Source organism: Branchiostoma lanceolatum, chromosome 7, assembly GCF_035083965.1.
Source record: "Branchiostoma lanceolatum isolate klBraLanc5 chromosome 7, klBraLanc5.hap2, whole genome shotgun sequence".
Lineage (NCBI taxonomy): Eukaryota > Metazoa > Chordata > Leptocardii > Amphioxiformes > Branchiostomatidae > Branchiostoma > Branchiostoma lanceolatum.
The window spans coordinates 11,023,707-11,042,363 of NC_089728.1; the positions used below are offsets into that span (position 1 = coordinate 11,023,707).

An 18,657-nucleotide genomic window follows, 5' to 3' on the forward strand; every position below is an offset into this window, starting at 1 on the left:
TTTCGATAGTAGAATCTAACCAAGTTCAATATTTTGTTCACGTTGGTAATTTTAGATTTCAAAATATTTTCATACTTTGCAAAGGTATCAGCTTTATCTAATCAGAAGTAACTGGAAATATGTAACTTTTTCATTATCCCACCCCTTAGCAAATAATGTTATCACCCTTAGCACCCGAAACATCATCACAAGGAAGAAGTGCGAAAATCGTCACAGGTGAGACACTTTGAAGAGAGTAATCACAATTTTTACACGTATTCAGGAATTTCAGGCACTTAAATGGAACAGACCTTCTTCAAGAACTTACCTAGACACTATTGAGTTAGTACCTGTCTCCTGAGACCTAAAGTAGTGGGGTAAGACAGTTAGGAATTTGAAGGGTTGTCTTCAGTCTTCATGATGACTGTTGTCATTTTCAAACAAGCAGTTGTACTGTCTGTACCTAATCCGCGTTTTTACCACTTGATAAGGATTTGTTGTTTTCACTCGTTCGAGTCAAGACTTCGAGTTTGATATTTAGATATATAACTGTAAGAACACCTTAGAAAGACTGTAACCTCATAATTTGGAAACTAAGATAGTAACGTAAGAATCATATAGCCAAGGAGGTTTTGTCAAGATGAAATTCAATTAGTGTTAGTCTAACATGTCTTTACACTCCTTTTTCAAACTTGAAAGTACATGTAACGTTAGTTCATTGTGACAATAGAGGGAAAACTATGAAAAGGAGTACAAATGTACAGGTTGGCAGAGTAATGCATCTACTGAGGCTAGTAAGTTGAGGATTGATAATAAGACCAGGAACTGGTGGAATATTAAGCATCTTCCACTTGCTCTGTCTAATCAAGGCTATATCTTACTAATGAAGCACTTGACTTGATGAAATCATTAACGTACTTGCACGATAACATAATGATCTTATACATGATCCCATGATATGTTATATGATCCCAACTATGTACTACATGTAGTAGACTTAATAAGTGTGTTTCAAGGAGATAGTTAAACAGACTGAGTGCCAGCCTATTCTCCGGTGAAGTACATGTTCCTATTCATTATTTTCCATTCCAGTGTTGTGTAGGATTGGGCTGCTGTTCATTTTCTATTTAGGTACCTATGGTACATACCATTAATGTTAGTGCAAGTTTAGATGTTTATTCTCGTCCATCACTGGACATAAACGTATTTCAAGACAGACATGATTAAGGATCATACTTTCTTCATTCCTCATGAGAACTTATTTTTAAATGATAATATGATGACATTGTAGCACTATGTTTACTTACTACCTAAAGGATTATTATTAGAAAATCCTCTCAAGTTTTCAATTAAAAAAAAACTATGTCTATGTTTGCATGTAGCCAGTTCCCAAAAGTGAGAGGGTTATACTGTAAATGCATTTAAGTTCGCATGGTTTTTATTTCACGCTAAGGCAAGAATGGAGTGTCCATGGTGCGCTATAGTCACTTACTGCTACAGTATTGGACAAAAATATTACTGGTGGCTTAAAGTTTGTGGTGAAACGGTTGTCGCAAAAACCGCGAACATAAAACCACCACAAACATTTCTGCATTTACGGTATGCCTTTTTTAGTACTTCTTTTGAAACATGAGACTTAACAGTTAAGTTTCCTGCTTGGGATACAATTTCTGAAACAAGCTCAAACAAATGCTATTTTCTGTGTTACTTCCTGTTTGCCCTGCAAGAAAAATGTCAACTTTTGCTGGAAGTTTAGTTCTTTGCTTCTTGATTGTTTTTTCCTGGAATAGCATTTATTATGATTTAAGTAATAAGGACAGAAATATAACACATACAGTATGGGGAGCAATGAAGCAATCCTACTGTTATGTTTCTAAATCAAAGGAAGAAAGCACTATTTCTAAGTTTGATTTTTCCTGAAAATGTTAGGGAAATCCCCAGACACCTGTCTAATATACATAGTCTATATGAGTCATGCAAATGGCACAAAATTAGATAGTCCTATTTGATTGGTTACACAAATTCACATATCAATCCCTTTTGTATTGATTTTTGCCACTAAATCTTGATGTTGACATTATGACTCATGGTCAGGAGTAACATATATACCCATGAACTCATTACAGTACCAAGATGTCCACACAACAGCACGTCGACAAGTTGTCGTCTTACCTCAAGTCCCACAAACTGTCTGATGGTGCAGCGGACAAGAGCGGGCCCTCGTCAGCACGGAAACCAATGCTTTCAAGAGGGGCCAGCAGGTAATCATGGGTTACAGCAGTCAAAGTTGATTTCTATATGCACAATATACTAATACTGCAAGTTTGAAATGTTTCACAACTTCTCAATGTCTGTTGGAACTGAGTCGCAATCTTTTGATCAGATCAATGTTTGGTATGGTTATTGTTTATTTGTTGTTGTTGTAATACTAATCTGTTACTTTTTCCATACAACAGTGGTGCTGGAAAGGCCCACACAGCCAGTACCAGCAGCCCTGCCAGGAAGCCAAGTGGCAGTAGCTCAGCCAGAAGGACAAGTGACAGTAGTTTAAGCACAACAAAAACATCCACACTCAGGATGCACCTAGCCAAGAAACTCTGCATACAGAAGTAAGGGCCTTTTGTTTCTGGTGAAGAAAAAACATGAAAACACAGGAAGACAATATCAGATAGTCTTCATAAAGAAGCTTCATGCTAATCTGAGTAGAATGTAAATTTTTGAGATGAAAATGTTTTTTTTTTATACATGTATTCAGTTTGATATCAAATACACTTGTTGCATGTCTTGGTCTGCTACTTTCTTTCCTTATGCATATGTTTTAATTTCCAGTATGCCAGATGAAATTTTACTGAGGGTCTTCAGTTTCCTGAATGCGGGTGCCCTCCTCCTGGCCGCCACTGCGTGCAAAAAGTGGTACAGTCTTGCACATGACAAGTGAGTTGATTTCTTGCTTGGTTCTACTTTAAACATCATCTGAGCTGTGTAATGGCTGTCCTCAAGATAATATTTTCTGTCTTTTTCCCGCCTGTTAGAAGAAATGTCTGGCATATGATAACCTGACCAGTGCAGTCTCCAGGACCCAACCCTTTGTCCCGAGACGGAAATTCGCTTGTTAGAATGGACATTTCACCCTGTCTGTCCAAAAATCAGAACTTCATGACATGAAATGTATTTCCAGAAGCTTTAACATGACAGATTTAACACCAGAAAACAACAACATGGGCTCCCAAACAATGAGTGGGACAAAAAAAATTTAAAACTGGAGACGGCCCTGAACCTGACGCAGCTTTTCCTCCCCCTGCAGCTTCCTGTGGCGGTTACAGTACAGAGTGCATGTTGAACTGGGTGGGCTGGACAAGCTGGAGAAGAAGGAACCCCACGTCCCGCCAGAGGGAGAGCTCACCCCAGGGTACTGGCAGAAACAAGCAATCTCGCGGTGGGTACAGATTATCTATTGGTCTTACGTAAACTGATGTCTTTGGAGAAAAGCAATTTGTAGACAATGAGTACGACCTATCGCCATGTCACAGTGAGGGCAAAAATCCAAATGTATTGCAAAAGATTAATTTGCATATTGATAAATCATTTGATCTGCTAATTTGAATATCAATCTAGTCTGCTCATGTCATTTTGCCTACCAGTTGTCGAATACCCCGGATGTAAACAAAAACAACGATGTAAACAAAAACAGCTCCTATTGAAAGTTACTTTAAGTTTTCTGCTTTGTTTTGTTTTCCAGTCTTGTTGCAGCAAGAAACAACAGAATCCCAAAGATTCTTAAGACCAGGAATCCTTCGACATGCATGCCTGTCAATCTTCAACAGGGATTAGTGTGAGTAACCTTTGACCCATGTGGCCATGTTGCCATGTCTGATGTTCATCATCGATCATGCCATTCTTGTTGTAGCTACACTTACTTCAGCTAACCAAGTTTTAACATAAGTCATCTTTGCCAATTTTGATCAAGCTGTCTGCTAATGTCTAAGCCAATTGTGCTTGTTGCTATTAAGTCACATTGTCAGCACCTGCTTTAGTTCAGTTGCCAAAACGTTTATCATGAATTGTCACAGATTTAACCTATTATGCTTTCCTTGTACAGGGCTCTTGGTGTGAAATGGTTTGTATGTCTAGTGGAGGGTAACAACATAAAGGAGCACAACTTTCCTGCCAACGACGCCATCTACAGTAAATTCTCCTATTCATTACGCTGGTATGACCTGAATTTCCCACCAATCAGAAACATCCGCTACATCAGGTTATATGGGGTCAGTCCTGTCTTCTATGGCAGAGATGGGCTACCTATCAAAAATGGGTAGGTATAGTCTATCAACAGTTTTACTGTTTGAAAGACATACGTCTCTTTTTTTTTGCAGAAAATATTTGGTAGATTCATATCCATATCATTCTGTAAAATTCCTTGGTCTTTCTTCCCATATACATGTACGGTGAATATGAAATAACAGGTTTCCTCCCTGGCTAAATTGGCTTTGGGACTTTTCATTGTTTTCTCATCAACAGATTAAGAAAGAACTGTAGCTGTACTGAATTTTGATAGATGGCCATGAAAGGATTCTAAATCTGATTTTTTTTTTGACCGTATGGATGACGTCATCAAATTTTATTGCCCTTAATGTGATATTTTTCAAAGAGAAAATACAGCACTTAAGTACATAACACTGCAATGAAACTATCTTTTCCATGTGCATAATGATCAAAGCTTTAAATGTACCTTTAAATCTACAAATTGATATCTACCTATCATTTGTAGTTATAAAAAAAAAATATGGACATTTCTTAGATATCAATTTGTGCAAACTTATGCACATGGAAAACAAAGTTTCATTGCAGTGTTTTGTACCAAAGTGCTATATTTAGAAAAAAAATATATTAAGGGCAATAAAATTGATGACGTCATCCATGTGGTCCAAAAAATCAGATTTAGAATTCTTTTATGACCAGCTATCAATATTCAGTACTGCAACAGTTCTTTCTTAATTCATTAGTGAGAAAACAATGGGAAGTCAAAATGCCAATTTAGCCAGGGAGGAAAGGGAGGAGCCTTAAGACATTTGAAACATTACACTGTTGTCCTCATGTTTTTATTGCTCAGCTATGAAATGAAAATACCCTATATGTGCAGGCAATACTTTTGGTGATTGATTAGAACATTGATGATGCCACGTCAATATTCAGTATTTCTGTATCATTATCAATTTCTGGTCATATCAGAAGAGTAATGGCTCTGGCATCCACGCTGACCCTCTTCTCCCAAGCATGTCCAAAAGAGTTTTGGGTCAATTACTGTTGATTTTACTGTATTCATGAATGGTGGAACAACACAAGTTTCCCCATCACCAATATCAGTGTGCTTGTTTATCAGGCCCCGTACCCGCTCCCTGATGCAGACTATAGAACTGAGCTTGAGCAAGTTGCAGGACAGAACCCCAGATGTGCAGGACGGCCTCGTCAATGTCTACTTCCTGGAGGAGGGCTTCTTTGTTGCAGTGTGGAAGGTTTGTGCATTTGATGAAAAGAAAACTTAAGCATTGAAACATAACAATGGGCAGACTTTCCATGTCATAATTTTTATGTTAGCCTGAGTGTCATGTTAGTTTGTTTACTGGGGCTCCCATGCTCTCTGCTGGCACTCGTCTGAGTATCTGGAAAGTTTCCATTACTCAAACCTGATGGTGAGAGGAAAGTATGGGAGCCCCGGTAAACTACTAGTACATGTACCTAGGATGACACTCAGGCTAACATAGTGTCATGTGTTTGCCATGTGAGTGTCATGTGGTAATGCGAGGCTAAGTTTCCAGGAAGTCACACATACAGTCAACCAGACTGGACAGATTGTCTTATAAGTAAGAGATAGAAAAAAAATGTTCATGTACCTGGATTTTTTCCATAAGGGAGCTTGATGCATGGTGTGTTACGCCAAAGGGCGGTTATACCTGCTATATAGATACAGATGCATGGATAACAGTGCAGATTGTGTGTTCAGGATGGAGGTGAGCTTGCCTTCATCAACTGCATCGTCCACAACCACCACCTGCTGCAGAGGAGCGTCCTGGGCAGCAGCACCACCTGTTTCCCACACCTGGTGCGCAGCCACCTGCGAGATGACATCTCCAGGCACCCTGGTAATGGCACTAATTAACTGTCATTAGTATTCTTTACTGCAAAATTTTGATTTGCTCCCATCTACTAGGTCAAAGATGTCTGAAACTTCTGACTGTTTCAAAATTTTATCCAGATGCTTGAGTAACGATTTTTTGGCGTATTACACTGTACGGTAATGATCTTTTGTTCTTAAATTACATGTGTAGTTAAAAGGAGGAGCTTTGCTCTCTTCATTTCTACCCAGCAGTTATTACCATAAACTTGTGCTACACTCAAAGTGATTCCTACCAATGTTACGCACAATTCCAATGAAATTCACCACTGTTTACTGCAGGACTTTCAAGGTATGACTGCATGCTTTCACTCCGGAACCACAGGAAGACTTTTTTCGAAGATTACCCAACATGTATGGGTACAACCAGGGACAATATAGGTGAGAAATCCAGCCCAAAAGCTATTTTACTGTGATGAAATAATATATTCAGGCACTGATGTTTACTAGTGATGTTGTGTTGTGTTATGTTATATTGTGTTGTGCATTGTTTTGTTCTGTTCTGTTGTGCTGACACGCTATTTGGTGTTTCCCAGCAAATGGCTTTGCCAGCTTCCAGGCCTTCTCAAATTGGAGGGCTGCAGAGACTGAGTTCTACCTCCGCTGGAAGACTGAATTGTTTAAGGGTGAATTCAAGGTACCGTGACATGTTTTAATTCTGAATCACTGTCTCCGATACACAGTTTGTATTTAATTTAAGGGGGAAATGTTGGATCGTTTCATCAAAGTGAGATCTGAGATCTGAACAAGAGTTATCTCGGATAACTTGATCGTCAAATGTTAAATAAGTCTGAAAAATTGTTGATAAAATGTAGAACAGCTGTCTGATTCTTGTGTTTGGTTGTTGATTCTTCTTGTAGGATGCTTTCATCTTAGATGCGGTAATGTTGGACGACAACAGGAGAGTGTTCTGGACAATAAGGTACTAAAGTTTTCACATGTTCCATATTTTCAGTAATATGATGTCTTTGTTCTGAATGAAACAATGTCACTGTTTTTTTCTATTTGCTTACAGTTAATTTTGTCATTGTCAAAGAAATAATTTCATAGAAAAGAAAACTGCACTGTCGTTGGATTGAAATTTGATACTCTTTCCACAAACAAATTAAAAGGTATAAGAGATAATGAGAGATAATTCAAAGAAAAAAGATACATACTTTGTCCCTCACTCTCAATAAGTAAGAGAGTGGAAAAGCCAATTGTATGTATTATGATGAAACTTTTGTTGTTGCTGTACAGTGCACCATGCAAACTAGTGCCAACGGAGGTGGGTGAAGGTAAGCACTGGCTGTATTTCCTTATGATTCAATGACCTTGAACACAAATTTAGGCCTTTGATTAAATTTCACTCCCCTCTGTTGTTTTCTCTGTGTGTCTTTGTCTTAGTCTTCTCCTTCTGTAATTCTGATCAAAAAGCCACTGATTACACTCTGCAGTTGCTATGTAACTGTAGAGTGTAATCAGTGGCCTTTTGATCAGAATTACAGAAGAAGACTAAGAAAAAGACACACAGAGAAAACATCAGAGGGGAGTGAAATGTAATCAAAGGCCTAAGTTTGACAGTACATACAAGGTAAAACTTTGTTGAAGACAGTTGATTCTGTAGGGACATCCACCGTATGATATACTAATACATGCTTGTAATCATATCATAAAGCAGCATGAATCCTCTTTATCATTTCATTCGCTATATTTTCATACCCTTTTGGGGACAAGCAAATACATGTATCTGCTGTCCTTCCTCTGTCTACATTCCCCTCTGACCTCCCTATAACTATGTCTAGTCTAACCTTCATAAAGTAACGCATGTCTAGTATTGTCTTTAGAAACTGTCCTTTCCTTTTATCATCGTCAGACGGGTGCATTTGCTGAGGACAGCATCTTTTCTTATATAGCAGCCATGTTTATTTTACTTTACTTTGTCTTATTTTGTTTCATTTAATTCACTATGTTTATTTGATTCTTGTTTACTGTGCTGTATGTATGTATGTGTTGTAAAATAAAATGCTGCTGCTACGAGCACGTCTTCACAGTACCCCCAAGACATAACTTCTGTCAAGAGTTCGAAAATGTACAATTGACTGTGTTTTATATCTCAGTTAGGGCACTGGTAAAAAGTGGTGAGATTTGGGGTGGAACGAACCTTCCCTTCCTATTCAGAAGACCGAAAGATCCGAGTATGTGAACGGTTCTTTGACTTACCTGTACCAGTGATGTGACTGCTGGCTGGGGTCCTGCATTCTTTCTTACTCTTTTTGCTTCAAACATTAAGATAAGATGCTGCTTATCTGTTTCTTTCAAACCCGGCAAAATAACATGCTTGCAAATGGATCAACACTGTCATCAATTAGTATTTCTATGTTTTGTAAATTATACGTTTTGTGACATAGGAATGGTATTTTTTGTATGGAAATGCTGTCATACTGTATTATGTGGTCAAAATTTATTTGTGAATGTGAATTAATTTGTTTTTGAGAGCTCAAACAAAGTCAGCATTTTAGTACTACAGAGCATATTAAATCTTTTTGGCTATAACGTTACCTGTAATACGTGGAATGCTTCATATATGGCCTCCTTCGGTCAATATTGACCTGGCTGAAATGCACACGAATGTGAAAAAAATGTTTTCAGTTCCTGAAACACAAAGATCAAATGCCTGTTCTCAAAACTAAATTGCTTTAACATCTGGCATGGATATTAGGTATTTTATTGCTATCTTCAGAATAGGTAGAACTACAAGTGAAACTCTATTTATATGTGTATACATGTCTCTTAGCTAGACAGCATGTTCTCATCAGAAGTCACAGAGAGTTTCATCTGGCTGTCATTTGAAATTCCTACATCTCCATTTTGTGTTGGGTGTGTGCGGCACAGGTTTCTTTGATGGCGGGCAGCACTGTTGGTGTTTCGAAGCGTCAAACAGTCTTGGCAAGGTCACAGGCAAGGTTGTCTGGGTAAGTGAAATCCACTTAGCAATGATAGTGCATGTAGTAATAACCTTATAATGCTCAAAGGGTTTCCATGAAAAATTGATGAAGTACTTTATTTCTTTTAAATCATTGATCTTAAACCAGATGTGACATGGGATAGTACCAGGTTTTCCAGGACTGGTGTACTTTCTTATCTTCACTTCACTAAACTTGTCAACCCTCTTTAACTAAACTCGTTAACCAACAATAAGTTAACATGTCTGTTGTTGTTGTGTTAGGATGAGGAGAGGGAGCGGTACCAGGTGTTCCAGGTGTACTTCCACATCACCACTAAACTCATCAACACGGTGTTTGGAACAAACTACTGAGGAACAAATCAGGAACTACATGTGCTGGTGGAGTGAATATAGTGTACGCACCAAAGTTATACCTGGCCAATGTATGATACATTATTTCCTATTCAAGACTTCAAGCCAGGTTGGGTACGATCACAAAATCCAAGGGCTTGTCAAATACTGACACTATAGTATGTACTTAAAACAATTAGAAACATTGCAATATGACAGAAAATACAATATTGAAATAGATAACCTCAATATAATATAGCAAATACAAAAAAATGTATGCTGCAAGGTAAATTGTTCTCCTTTTGGGTGTCTTATTTCTTTAAACAGATATTTTAAACTGTGCAATACTTCTTTCATTCCAATTGCTGTTTGGTTTTTGACATATCAATTAGACACTGTGTGTTGATAATCATTATGTAGTCTCAAAACTTCAACCAAATTATGATGTTGGTGACTCTTTGCAAATAACTTCGGCTTTTCCTGTACCTGATACTGGTCTCTAACGACTCTCAAGATTTTGATGATAGTAGTGTTTTACCTTCAATACAGCCATTTTCATGCTTTTGTCAGTCATACATAATGAAAAAAGGTTATAAACTTAAAAGGACTACATAAATTAGAATACAAGTAAAAATATTTTCCATGAAAAATCTGTGAATCTGATGAATGATTGGTGTACTCTCACAAATGTGTTGCAGTGTATATAGATAGTGCAAGTTCTTGTACCACTTAGGCATGAGCCAGGACTTTCTGTATATTGTATATACTATCCATGTATATTGCAGAGTATATAGCAATATAGATATATATATTTACCTGTGCCTTATCCGGCTCACCATTAAATGTACATGGCATTGACATTGCTTTGATAGGATTAGAGATATCATTGTGTGTGTGCAGGTTTTGTTTTCATTTTTTGTTGTTGTCACAATGAGCAAAAGAACATTTTCCCCATTACTGAAATTTGCAGCCTTGCACAATATATGGAAAGATGACATTAGATACATTGAACTTCTGATAGTCACACCTCTTCAATATACTTTCCTAACACAATAACCAAGTGCATGTATGATTGTATTGTGATGGATGTTTTCAATGGTGACAATAGACAGAAGTTTAAAGAGAGATAAATTATGGAATAACTGTTAGTCATACAATTATTATAACTCAGCTGAAATATATTGACGAAATTGGAGTTGAAGGGCAAGAGAACAAAGATGGATATGGCCCAGGTTTACTTTCACACACACACACACATACATACAAACACACACATAGAGCTGTTAGTACATCTTTGCAGTCACAGCAAAGCCACCCTTCAGACCTCAGCAAAAATCTCTACATGTATGTAGAGGAGAGCTACATGTAACCCTGGTTACAGCTTTGTGGGAAGGTGGAAAACTGGACAAGGCAAAACACCGTGTTGTTCAGATGTTGTGACCTAAGTCTTCTAAACAGGGCTAACATAAACTGTTACAGTAATATCACTATGTGCCTCCTGTAGGTTACTTACAATATTTAGGTGTATTATGTATTCAAATGTGTATGTAAATGTCATGAATACTCATACGGTTACATGTAGTATCTAAATAGATATGCAGAAAGTCTACTAGTATTTAGTTTTGTGCTGTTGTCAGAAATGTTGCGTGGGGATCAATAAACACTCTCACAGCATTTTATGCGATGTCATTTATAACTGAATTTGCAGCCTTAAGTCTTGTTAATCTCAGCCTGATATTCCTGTAACTATATAAGAAAACTATCTCACAAATCAGTCTTCATAGAAATACATATTTAAGATTCGTTTTTGGAGATGTTCAAATGTACTTCTTTCATATGAAGGATACCATACAAGCGCACGCCTTTACATTGACTAACTCCCTGAAAAAAGGTTTCTTGTATACTGTTCTAGTGCCTATCAGGTACATGTGGTACACTAAAGTTTTACCAGTATGAGAGCTAGTTAGTTTCCTTATAATAACTTAACTAGTCTGGCAGTATGCAAACGAGATCAGTTTCTTTACATTTAAATGTAGTTCAATCTTATACCTTCACAAATTCATTATATATATATATATCTGTTTAAGACAATCAGATCAAACGGTTTTCCTGTTGATAAGAGCTACCTGTATGTGGCTATACTTGCTTCAAACTAAATATAGATCAAAGGAAATATGGTAAGAGTCACCATAGTATGTTGTAAGAACAGCCAAACTCATCTTTATAATACATGACTACCATATGAGTGTTTTTATTTCGCTTTAAAAGATAAACTAACATCTGAGAACGAATTTTACCTCTGCATGTTCAAAAACACATGAACATACAGTACAACAATCTAACTCTAAGCTGTTTTTATTCAAAACCGTTGCTTCCCTACTCTCCTTTCCATCTTCTTCATTTTCTTTTCATCAACATCGGGAGCAGGTGCAAAGACCCAGGGTGCCAGAATGTTCACCCACAGCATGTAGAAGGCATAGCCTGGCACCTGAGGACAGAGGGAAGAACTGTTGGTACCATTGATCAATTCAAAAGTTTCAGTAACAAACCATTCGATCAAGTTTCCATATGTTGAGAAGAATCCGTTATCTGCAGCAAGAGTGCCTAATACATTCAACAGACTTACAAGAATGTGTTCTAAAAAGTTACCTGGAAAAGGAAAACATATCATAGTCAACATGAAAGATACATGTAACAAAATAACATCAGAAAGAGTCAACAAGTGACCTTGTGGGCCAGGTCACTCTTCACAGATTCTTACTATCCTGACTTACCAGAAGCCATAGTAGCCAGAAGTAGTTGGAGAATATACTGATGACCTGGACTATGGCAGTCAGTAGTACTATATCCTTCAGGTGCCTGTGGGATGAGAAGAGACACAAAACACTATCAAGAACACTTTTCAAACAATCAAACTATACCCATAGCTCTTCTCACCTCTTGCAAAGCATGTATGCTGTTTTACTAAGAGAGTACATGTAATGCATTTTTAGCAATAGCTGCAAGGTAGTTGCAGAAGTTCTTCCAATGATGTTGTGACCTGACTTACTCTGCCATGCCTGACTCCATGTTGAGATCAATCCCACCGTCCATCAGGGCTCCTGACTCCGAGTACGTGGGTCGTGCCATACTCCGCATGGACTGGAGCGAGGCCAGATACACCAGGGTGGCGAAACCCAACAGGCACTGCATGGGACATAGAGGAAATGGTACCAACAATAACTCTTTATCTTTTGGACAATTCTCCTGGTTATCGTCTTTTCCAATGACATAAGAGATGATTTTCTTAAATGTTTGCATCTGTTATCAAATTGTTATTTTGTAACTGCAATGGAACGCTACTTAGTGGTTACAGACAAAAAATCCAGAAAGAAGTTGGTATGAGTGCATCTGTTGAACAAAATATTACATGTATCAACAATTCTTTTTACAGGAATCAGGACAAGTCAAACTATCAACTCGGACCAGTCAACTCAGAACAACACATAGGTTGAGAGCTAACCCCAAACCTTGCCCTCACCAAAAACCTAGATTGTGTGCTAACCCTAACCCAGGTTGAGTCAAAGGTTAGTAATTGACCTGGGTGTTGGGTTAGAGTAAGGTTTGGGGTTAGTTCTCAACCTATGCATTGGTCTGAGTTGACCTGATTATCCATGGTCTGAGTTGGTAATGGTTTGACTCGTCTGACTTCCCTTTTGACATGCATTATTGACTGGAATCTAAGTTTGAAAGACAACAGAAATGGCACTCACCCCAGTCACCCATGAGAAAGAGTCCCAGTACAGGAACAGTGTTGGTAGAAAGTACAAAGCCTGGGAAATACAATTATCATAGTTTGATGAACTGGGCATGGCTAAAAGTATACATATTCTCACAGCTTCTTCAAGACAGTTTAGGAGTCATAATAGTAGCAGTATCGTCTGGTATGTAACTAGTGATATGATTCTTTTATGTAAGGTTTTAGTCAAAATTGTGTACAAAGAAATAACCTTAACTGTATCGTTAACATTAACATTACTTGTCAAAATAAGCTAGTTCACGGTTGCTACTACGCATGTGCAGTGTCAAAGGTGAAGGCCCCCGGCTTGTAAACAGTGCTCGTCGTGACATTGTCTCGACTTGCATAACAACACCCCGACGGCAAAACTACGAAAGCCACGCTCTCCTTTTTCAGCACTCGGTTCCAGTGCTGAAAGTGTCTTCAGCACTGAACGATCATGAATAGCCATGAGCTTGATGAACGTTTATGAATATTTATTAAATATATGAATATTCATGAACATGGGACACCCAGAACGGCTGTTTTTTATGATCTCCACATTGATATAAGACACAAACAGTTGACTATACTCTGCCAAACTATGAAAGCCATGCTCTCCTTTTTCAGCACTCGGTTCCAGCTGACGACGGTTTCAGCACTGGTTAACGTTAACCAGTGCTGAATGGCATATGACATGGCCACCGCCACTCCGTCACGCTTTCAGCACTGATAACCGAGTGCTGGACTCCACTCAGCACTGGAAAACGAGTGCTCAAACAAGTTTCAGCACTGGAATCTCAGTACTGAAAGAGCTTCAGCACTGGAACACAGCCATTCAGTACTGGAAAACGAGTGCTGAAATTTCTTCAGCACTGGAAGACGAGTGCTGAACTTTCCTCAGCACTGGAAATCCAGTGTTGAGGCCTATTCGCCCATTTATTCAGTACTAGTGCTGGAATACCAGTGCGGAAGGCGTGGCTTTCGTAAACTTGCGCCCTAACGGGTTTTGTTTACGTCTCGGGGGCCCTCACCTTTGACACTGCACATGCGTAGTACTAGTAGCAACCGTGAACTAGCTCATATTTTGGCACTGAGGCATTTCCCATATATTAAGCATATACTAAACCCAAAATGTCCAATAATGTATGTACTTACATTTGCCCCTGCTATAACATACAGGTAGAACTTGATGGTGGCCTTGTTCTCCTCCACGATCTGTTTCTGCCCTTTCACAGTGCTGGGGGAGGTCGGGTATACACGGGAAACATGTCGGGAATACATAGTCACAATTCTCTGGGAATGTATCGGGAAACGTTAACAGTTGTCCCCCGCATTTTAGGCTGGTCGGAGCACCATCGGTGTTCCATCGGTCGATGTACATTTCCCGACATACACACGGTAATTTTTCGATGGTCTCAAAATTCCTGATAAGAAACCCATGTTTTCCCGACAAATTTGTCGGTAATACGTCGTTTCTTTTTCCCACAGACTTCCGATGCCGGTCGTCAAGGCAACAAGTTACAAACACGGCGGAGGGGACTCCCCGGCTTGGATGAAACCATGGCAACGGCGTTGATTGACGTGTAGCCGCTGTACTGGTTACCATGGACACTGCATGATTGACAGCAGAAAGACAAGCACGTGGTCGTCGCGGCATGCAGCTTAATAAAAAGGAAACTTCAGACGATAATCGATCAGCTGTTCTCCAGCACCATATTTGACATTTGTCAATAAAACTTTTATTACAACCGGCAAAAAATAAAATATTGAAAGGAACGATATTTCCGTTGAAGTCTGTAATCGGCAAGTATGGGAAGCATAGTTAAGATATAATAATCGAGGAAACATCGATAAATTCTTAATAACCAAGGAATTTCATGTCAAAGGACGCGGAAGCATAAACCCGGGATCGAACCTGCAACTCGCGGCGCCGTACGGCAGCCATTTGTTCGCAAATGCAAGCGGCGTATCGCGGTGAGCTAAATATTGCGGCGGGGTAACAATACCCTCAAACCACTTTAGTACAAACGGCCCATCACGTGGGGTTCCGCAGCTGCAGTCCGTAATGAATATACTTGCATTGTTCTACGGACGAACGTTACGTGTTTCTGTTTGTTTTCTTCAATTCTATTTTAACATGTCACTCATTTCGTTTCATTAATAAATATTAGTTGGTCGTCGTTCGCTAACAAAGTGATAATATAAAGAATTGACGCGATTTCATTTTAACAGACGACAAGTGCCCATATCATATACGTAAAATAACGAGCGTGATTGTAACCAGCGCTGATAGCTCACCTGGTAGTGTTGTTGTCCATCAATCCGAAGCAGGCATTATGTGCAGGTTCGAGCCCAACGATCCATTTTTATGTTTTATTTTTCTCTGTTACAGTCAACATTACTTTAATTTATTCTTTATCTTTCATCATCTTATGTTTATATTATCATGTTTAAATTTTTGTTATTCTTTATTTTTTTAAATCAACCTCTGCTCCTTGATGAAGGTCTCTGGGTGTTGTCTTTGCACTTCTACTAATTGACACGTCGTTTTGTTCTGACGGCGTCTTTGCCAACGCTAACAAAGCACGTGAGCCATCATCAGATATCTTTCCTAGCCTGGTTGGGACACTGGAAAAGAAAACAAAAATTGGTTGTTACTTACAATTGGAAACAATGGCGATGCATTTTTATTGAAACTAGAAAACATCCCAACAGTTTGTGAACAAACGTTCTTTTTTAATTGTTCGTGGAGCCGTCAACTCCTAATGGCCCAAATCGCTGTACTTTTGATTTTTGCGCTACGTAGTGTTTGGTTGAACTGTGGCAAGAATCAGCAGTAAAACTGGGAGGAATATTTCAATATTCCATAATCATATTCGTTACATGAAAATAAATTGACAATATAATTCCGAATCCCGTAGTCACTAGTCAAGTCGCAGCATGTTTTGAACGTTACAAATAAAGTCGCTTATCCAGTGCGAGATTCAGTAAAAGTAATGGAATGTTTGATAAAACCTCATTGATATGACCATCATAACACCCCGGTTACCATCTAGGAGTACTAAATACTTTTCTTCTCAGTAGTCATTCGTTTCTCAGTAGTCCTTCGTTTGCCGTCGGTGACAAGAAATTTATACGGGCAAGACGAAAGTTACGGATGCTGGACAACTGAGTTGCATCGACAAAGTTCGTTATCCCTCTTAATGTTTGCAACTTTCATTTCGTAGTTTGATTGTATTGCCTGATTTATTTCAGCAATTTACATTATCATATTATTTCAGTATTTCTTCTGTTGTTCACATACAGCGTACTAAATTACCGTGGTCCGGAAAAATGCAGCCGATGGTGGTTAATCCGTCTCGATGCTTGAACTGATGTGGACCGACTTCAAGTTCCTTCAGATCTACACAACATTAATTCGACCTGTGTTAGAGTACGGCTCACCGGTGTGGGGAGGACTGCCAAGTGGGCTGTCTGACGAGGTCGAGAAGGTACATAAAACCTGCTGCAGGATTATTGGAATCCCCTCCGACCAGCTGCCAACCCTGGAGAAGCGGAGACGCGAGGCATCCGTGCGTGAGTTCGGTAGGGTGGTGGCGGACGAAACACACCCCTGCCGGCACTTCCTTGTGAAATCCGGAGACACTAAGTACGATCTAAGACAAACTTCAGCCAACAAAGTACCGTTGAGCCGTACGAAGAGGCACGAACAGGTCTTCTTCCCCAGAACTCTAAAATTGATGCAACAATGAGCCAAAAGGTTACATTGATTGCCATGATCTCTATATCTGTTAATGTTTTAGCTTAGTATTTGCACGATGATCGCCAACAAGATTATATATATCTAATGTGACTATGGTAAGCGTGCTTTTAACAGATTTTACATATCTATTGTGACCGTGTCAAGTGTGATTACTGTTATTTTGTTAATAGAATATAATTTGTGAAAATTTTATGTGAGTTCATGTTAGCTTTCCGAACTTGTTAGTTCCGGGGAACGTCAGGTGTTAGTGTTAGTGACATGAAACAAACAGTTGGAAAAAAACCAACACCGAAGCAAACAAACAAACAAACAAACAAACAAACAAACAAACAAACAGATCAATACGAAAGCAAACTGAACGGGAACAAAACGAATAAATTAATGAACAATTGTCTTTTTATTAAAATGAATCGATGTGTCCGGAAAGTCCGTCCCCATCCTCAAGCATGGCCGGTATAACTGGCCCGCCGGTTGTCACGAATCTGAAAAGACGAATATGGAATACATGAGATGTAGCTATAAACAGCATAATGTAGTGGTCAACTATCCACGAATAACAATAGCGGCGGAGTTTTAAAAAAAGGACCCCAAACAAACAAACACAAAATTATCTACCAACACGGTAATAATTCAATGACCTGGTTTGCCTTTTGACGAAAATATATCAATGAAAATTTACGGTAATAAGAAAACAATGGAAAAAAATGTCTAACTCGTCCGACGAGATATTGCTACAATATCGTAATAATCGGGACCTGACACCCATCATGACCGCGAGTGACCTTTTGCGTGAAAACCGATACATGCCCGACATTCGTCGGTAATGTATAGGAAGGCTGTCGGGAAAGCAAGGGGCGAACTCCATTGATTTAGCCTGATTTCTGGATCTGTATCGGGTTCAACATCGGTAAAAGCTGCAGGGAAAAACCGACACAAATCTGGTATTATTCCGTTACCAACACGACATACATCCGACCTCCCCGAGCACAGTGTTTGGTTCCCTGTTTCCCTTTGGGCTGGGACAAACAAAATTGGTGTTAATACTATACTCAATTATCCAAGAGATCCAAAGTATCCATCAAAATCAGCAAGTTCTTTTGATTCGCTAACCCCTCCCTCGTTCCGTCTCTAAGATGTACACACGAGAGTCTTTCGATCAGGAAGAAATGTGGCTTATAATAGTTTTGACAAAATTATGTGCATAGTTTGTCACCCCTCCCCCTTTCCCTCTTCCCCCTTCTTCCGCCATCACTGAGCCGCTAGGACCGCTTGGTCGAAGGAAACTCAGGCTTGGGAACCCTCTCCAGTTTCAGGAAGCCTGTCCTAGCGTGGTTTACTTACGGCAGGTGGGAAAGTAACAGGTGGAAACATCATAAAACGTGTACTTACCGGCATGATGGCTGTGAACAGGTCAGGGGAGGGGTCAAGTCAGGTCAAGAAGCCAGGAAGGCATCAGAATGAGACAAAGAGCACTTCAGTGAGTATACAAGTTTATCAATCTGTAAACATACATAGTTGAACGTATTCTTATGTTTTGATTTATGCTGTTGATTTCAAGTCCATGACAAAACTGTGTTGTAGACTATCAGGGGACAACATTCTCTCCTTGTGTACTGCTGCCATCACACATAAGCTGGTTCAGTTTTTGTACACTTCGCAAGGTAGCGCTGTTAAATGGATCAGGTAGACTTGCATAAACCATCCGT

At 39.1% G+C, this 18,657-nt stretch overlaps 2 protein-coding genes and 1 long non-coding RNA gene across 5 annotated transcripts; 2 read left to right on the forward strand and 1 right to left on the reverse strand.

The window, feature by feature from the left end:
• Window positions 1-143: 143 nt before the first annotated feature.
• On the forward strand, window positions 144-11,102 carry LOC136439237 (F-box only protein 15-like). The gene is made up of 16 exons (XM_066434526.1): window positions 144-216; window positions 2,106-2,240; window positions 2,436-2,588; window positions 2,809-2,913; window positions 3,284-3,415; window positions 3,719-3,811; window positions 4,079-4,291; window positions 5,360-5,492; window positions 5,981-6,119; window positions 6,434-6,532; window positions 6,688-6,788; window positions 7,012-7,073; window positions 7,391-7,428; window positions 8,251-8,328; window positions 9,026-9,105; window positions 9,360-11,102. The coding sequence occupies exons 2-16, from the start codon at window positions 2,113-2,115 to the stop codon at window positions 9,447-9,449; spliced, it is 1,644 nt and encodes a 547-aa protein (XP_066290623.1). The 5' UTR covers window positions 144-216; window positions 2,106-2,112; the 3' UTR covers window positions 9,450-11,102.
• LOC136439245 (transmembrane protein 208-like) lies at window positions 11,103-18,426 on the reverse strand. 3 transcript variants are annotated; one of them, XM_066434539.1, is made up of 7 exons: window positions 18,341-18,426; window positions 17,944-17,967; window positions 14,344-14,415; window positions 13,181-13,240; window positions 12,478-12,614; window positions 12,203-12,287; window positions 11,103-11,916 (listed from the first exon to the last, which is right to left on the reverse strand). In XM_066434539.1, the coding sequence occupies exons 1-7, from the start codon at window positions 18,344-18,346 to the stop codon at window positions 11,788-11,790; spliced, it is 513 nt and encodes a 170-aa protein (XP_066290636.1). In that variant the 5' UTR covers window positions 18,347-18,426; the 3' UTR covers window positions 11,103-11,787. The 3 variants fall into 3 exon arrangements, with proteins under 3 accessions (XP_066290636.1, XP_066290635.1, XP_066290634.1); XM_066434538.1 differs by lacking the exon at window positions 18,341-18,426 and adding an exon at window positions 18,293-18,323; XM_066434537.1 differs by lacking the exon at window positions 18,341-18,426 and adding an exon at window positions 18,165-18,260.
• On the forward strand, window positions 14,422-17,361 carry LOC136439250 (uncharacterized). Its single transcript, XR_010756505.1, has 2 exons — window positions 14,422-16,374; window positions 16,495-17,361. It is a non-coding gene; the product is annotated as an uncharacterized lncRNA (long non-coding RNA).
• Window positions 18,427-18,657: the final 231 nt, after the last annotated feature.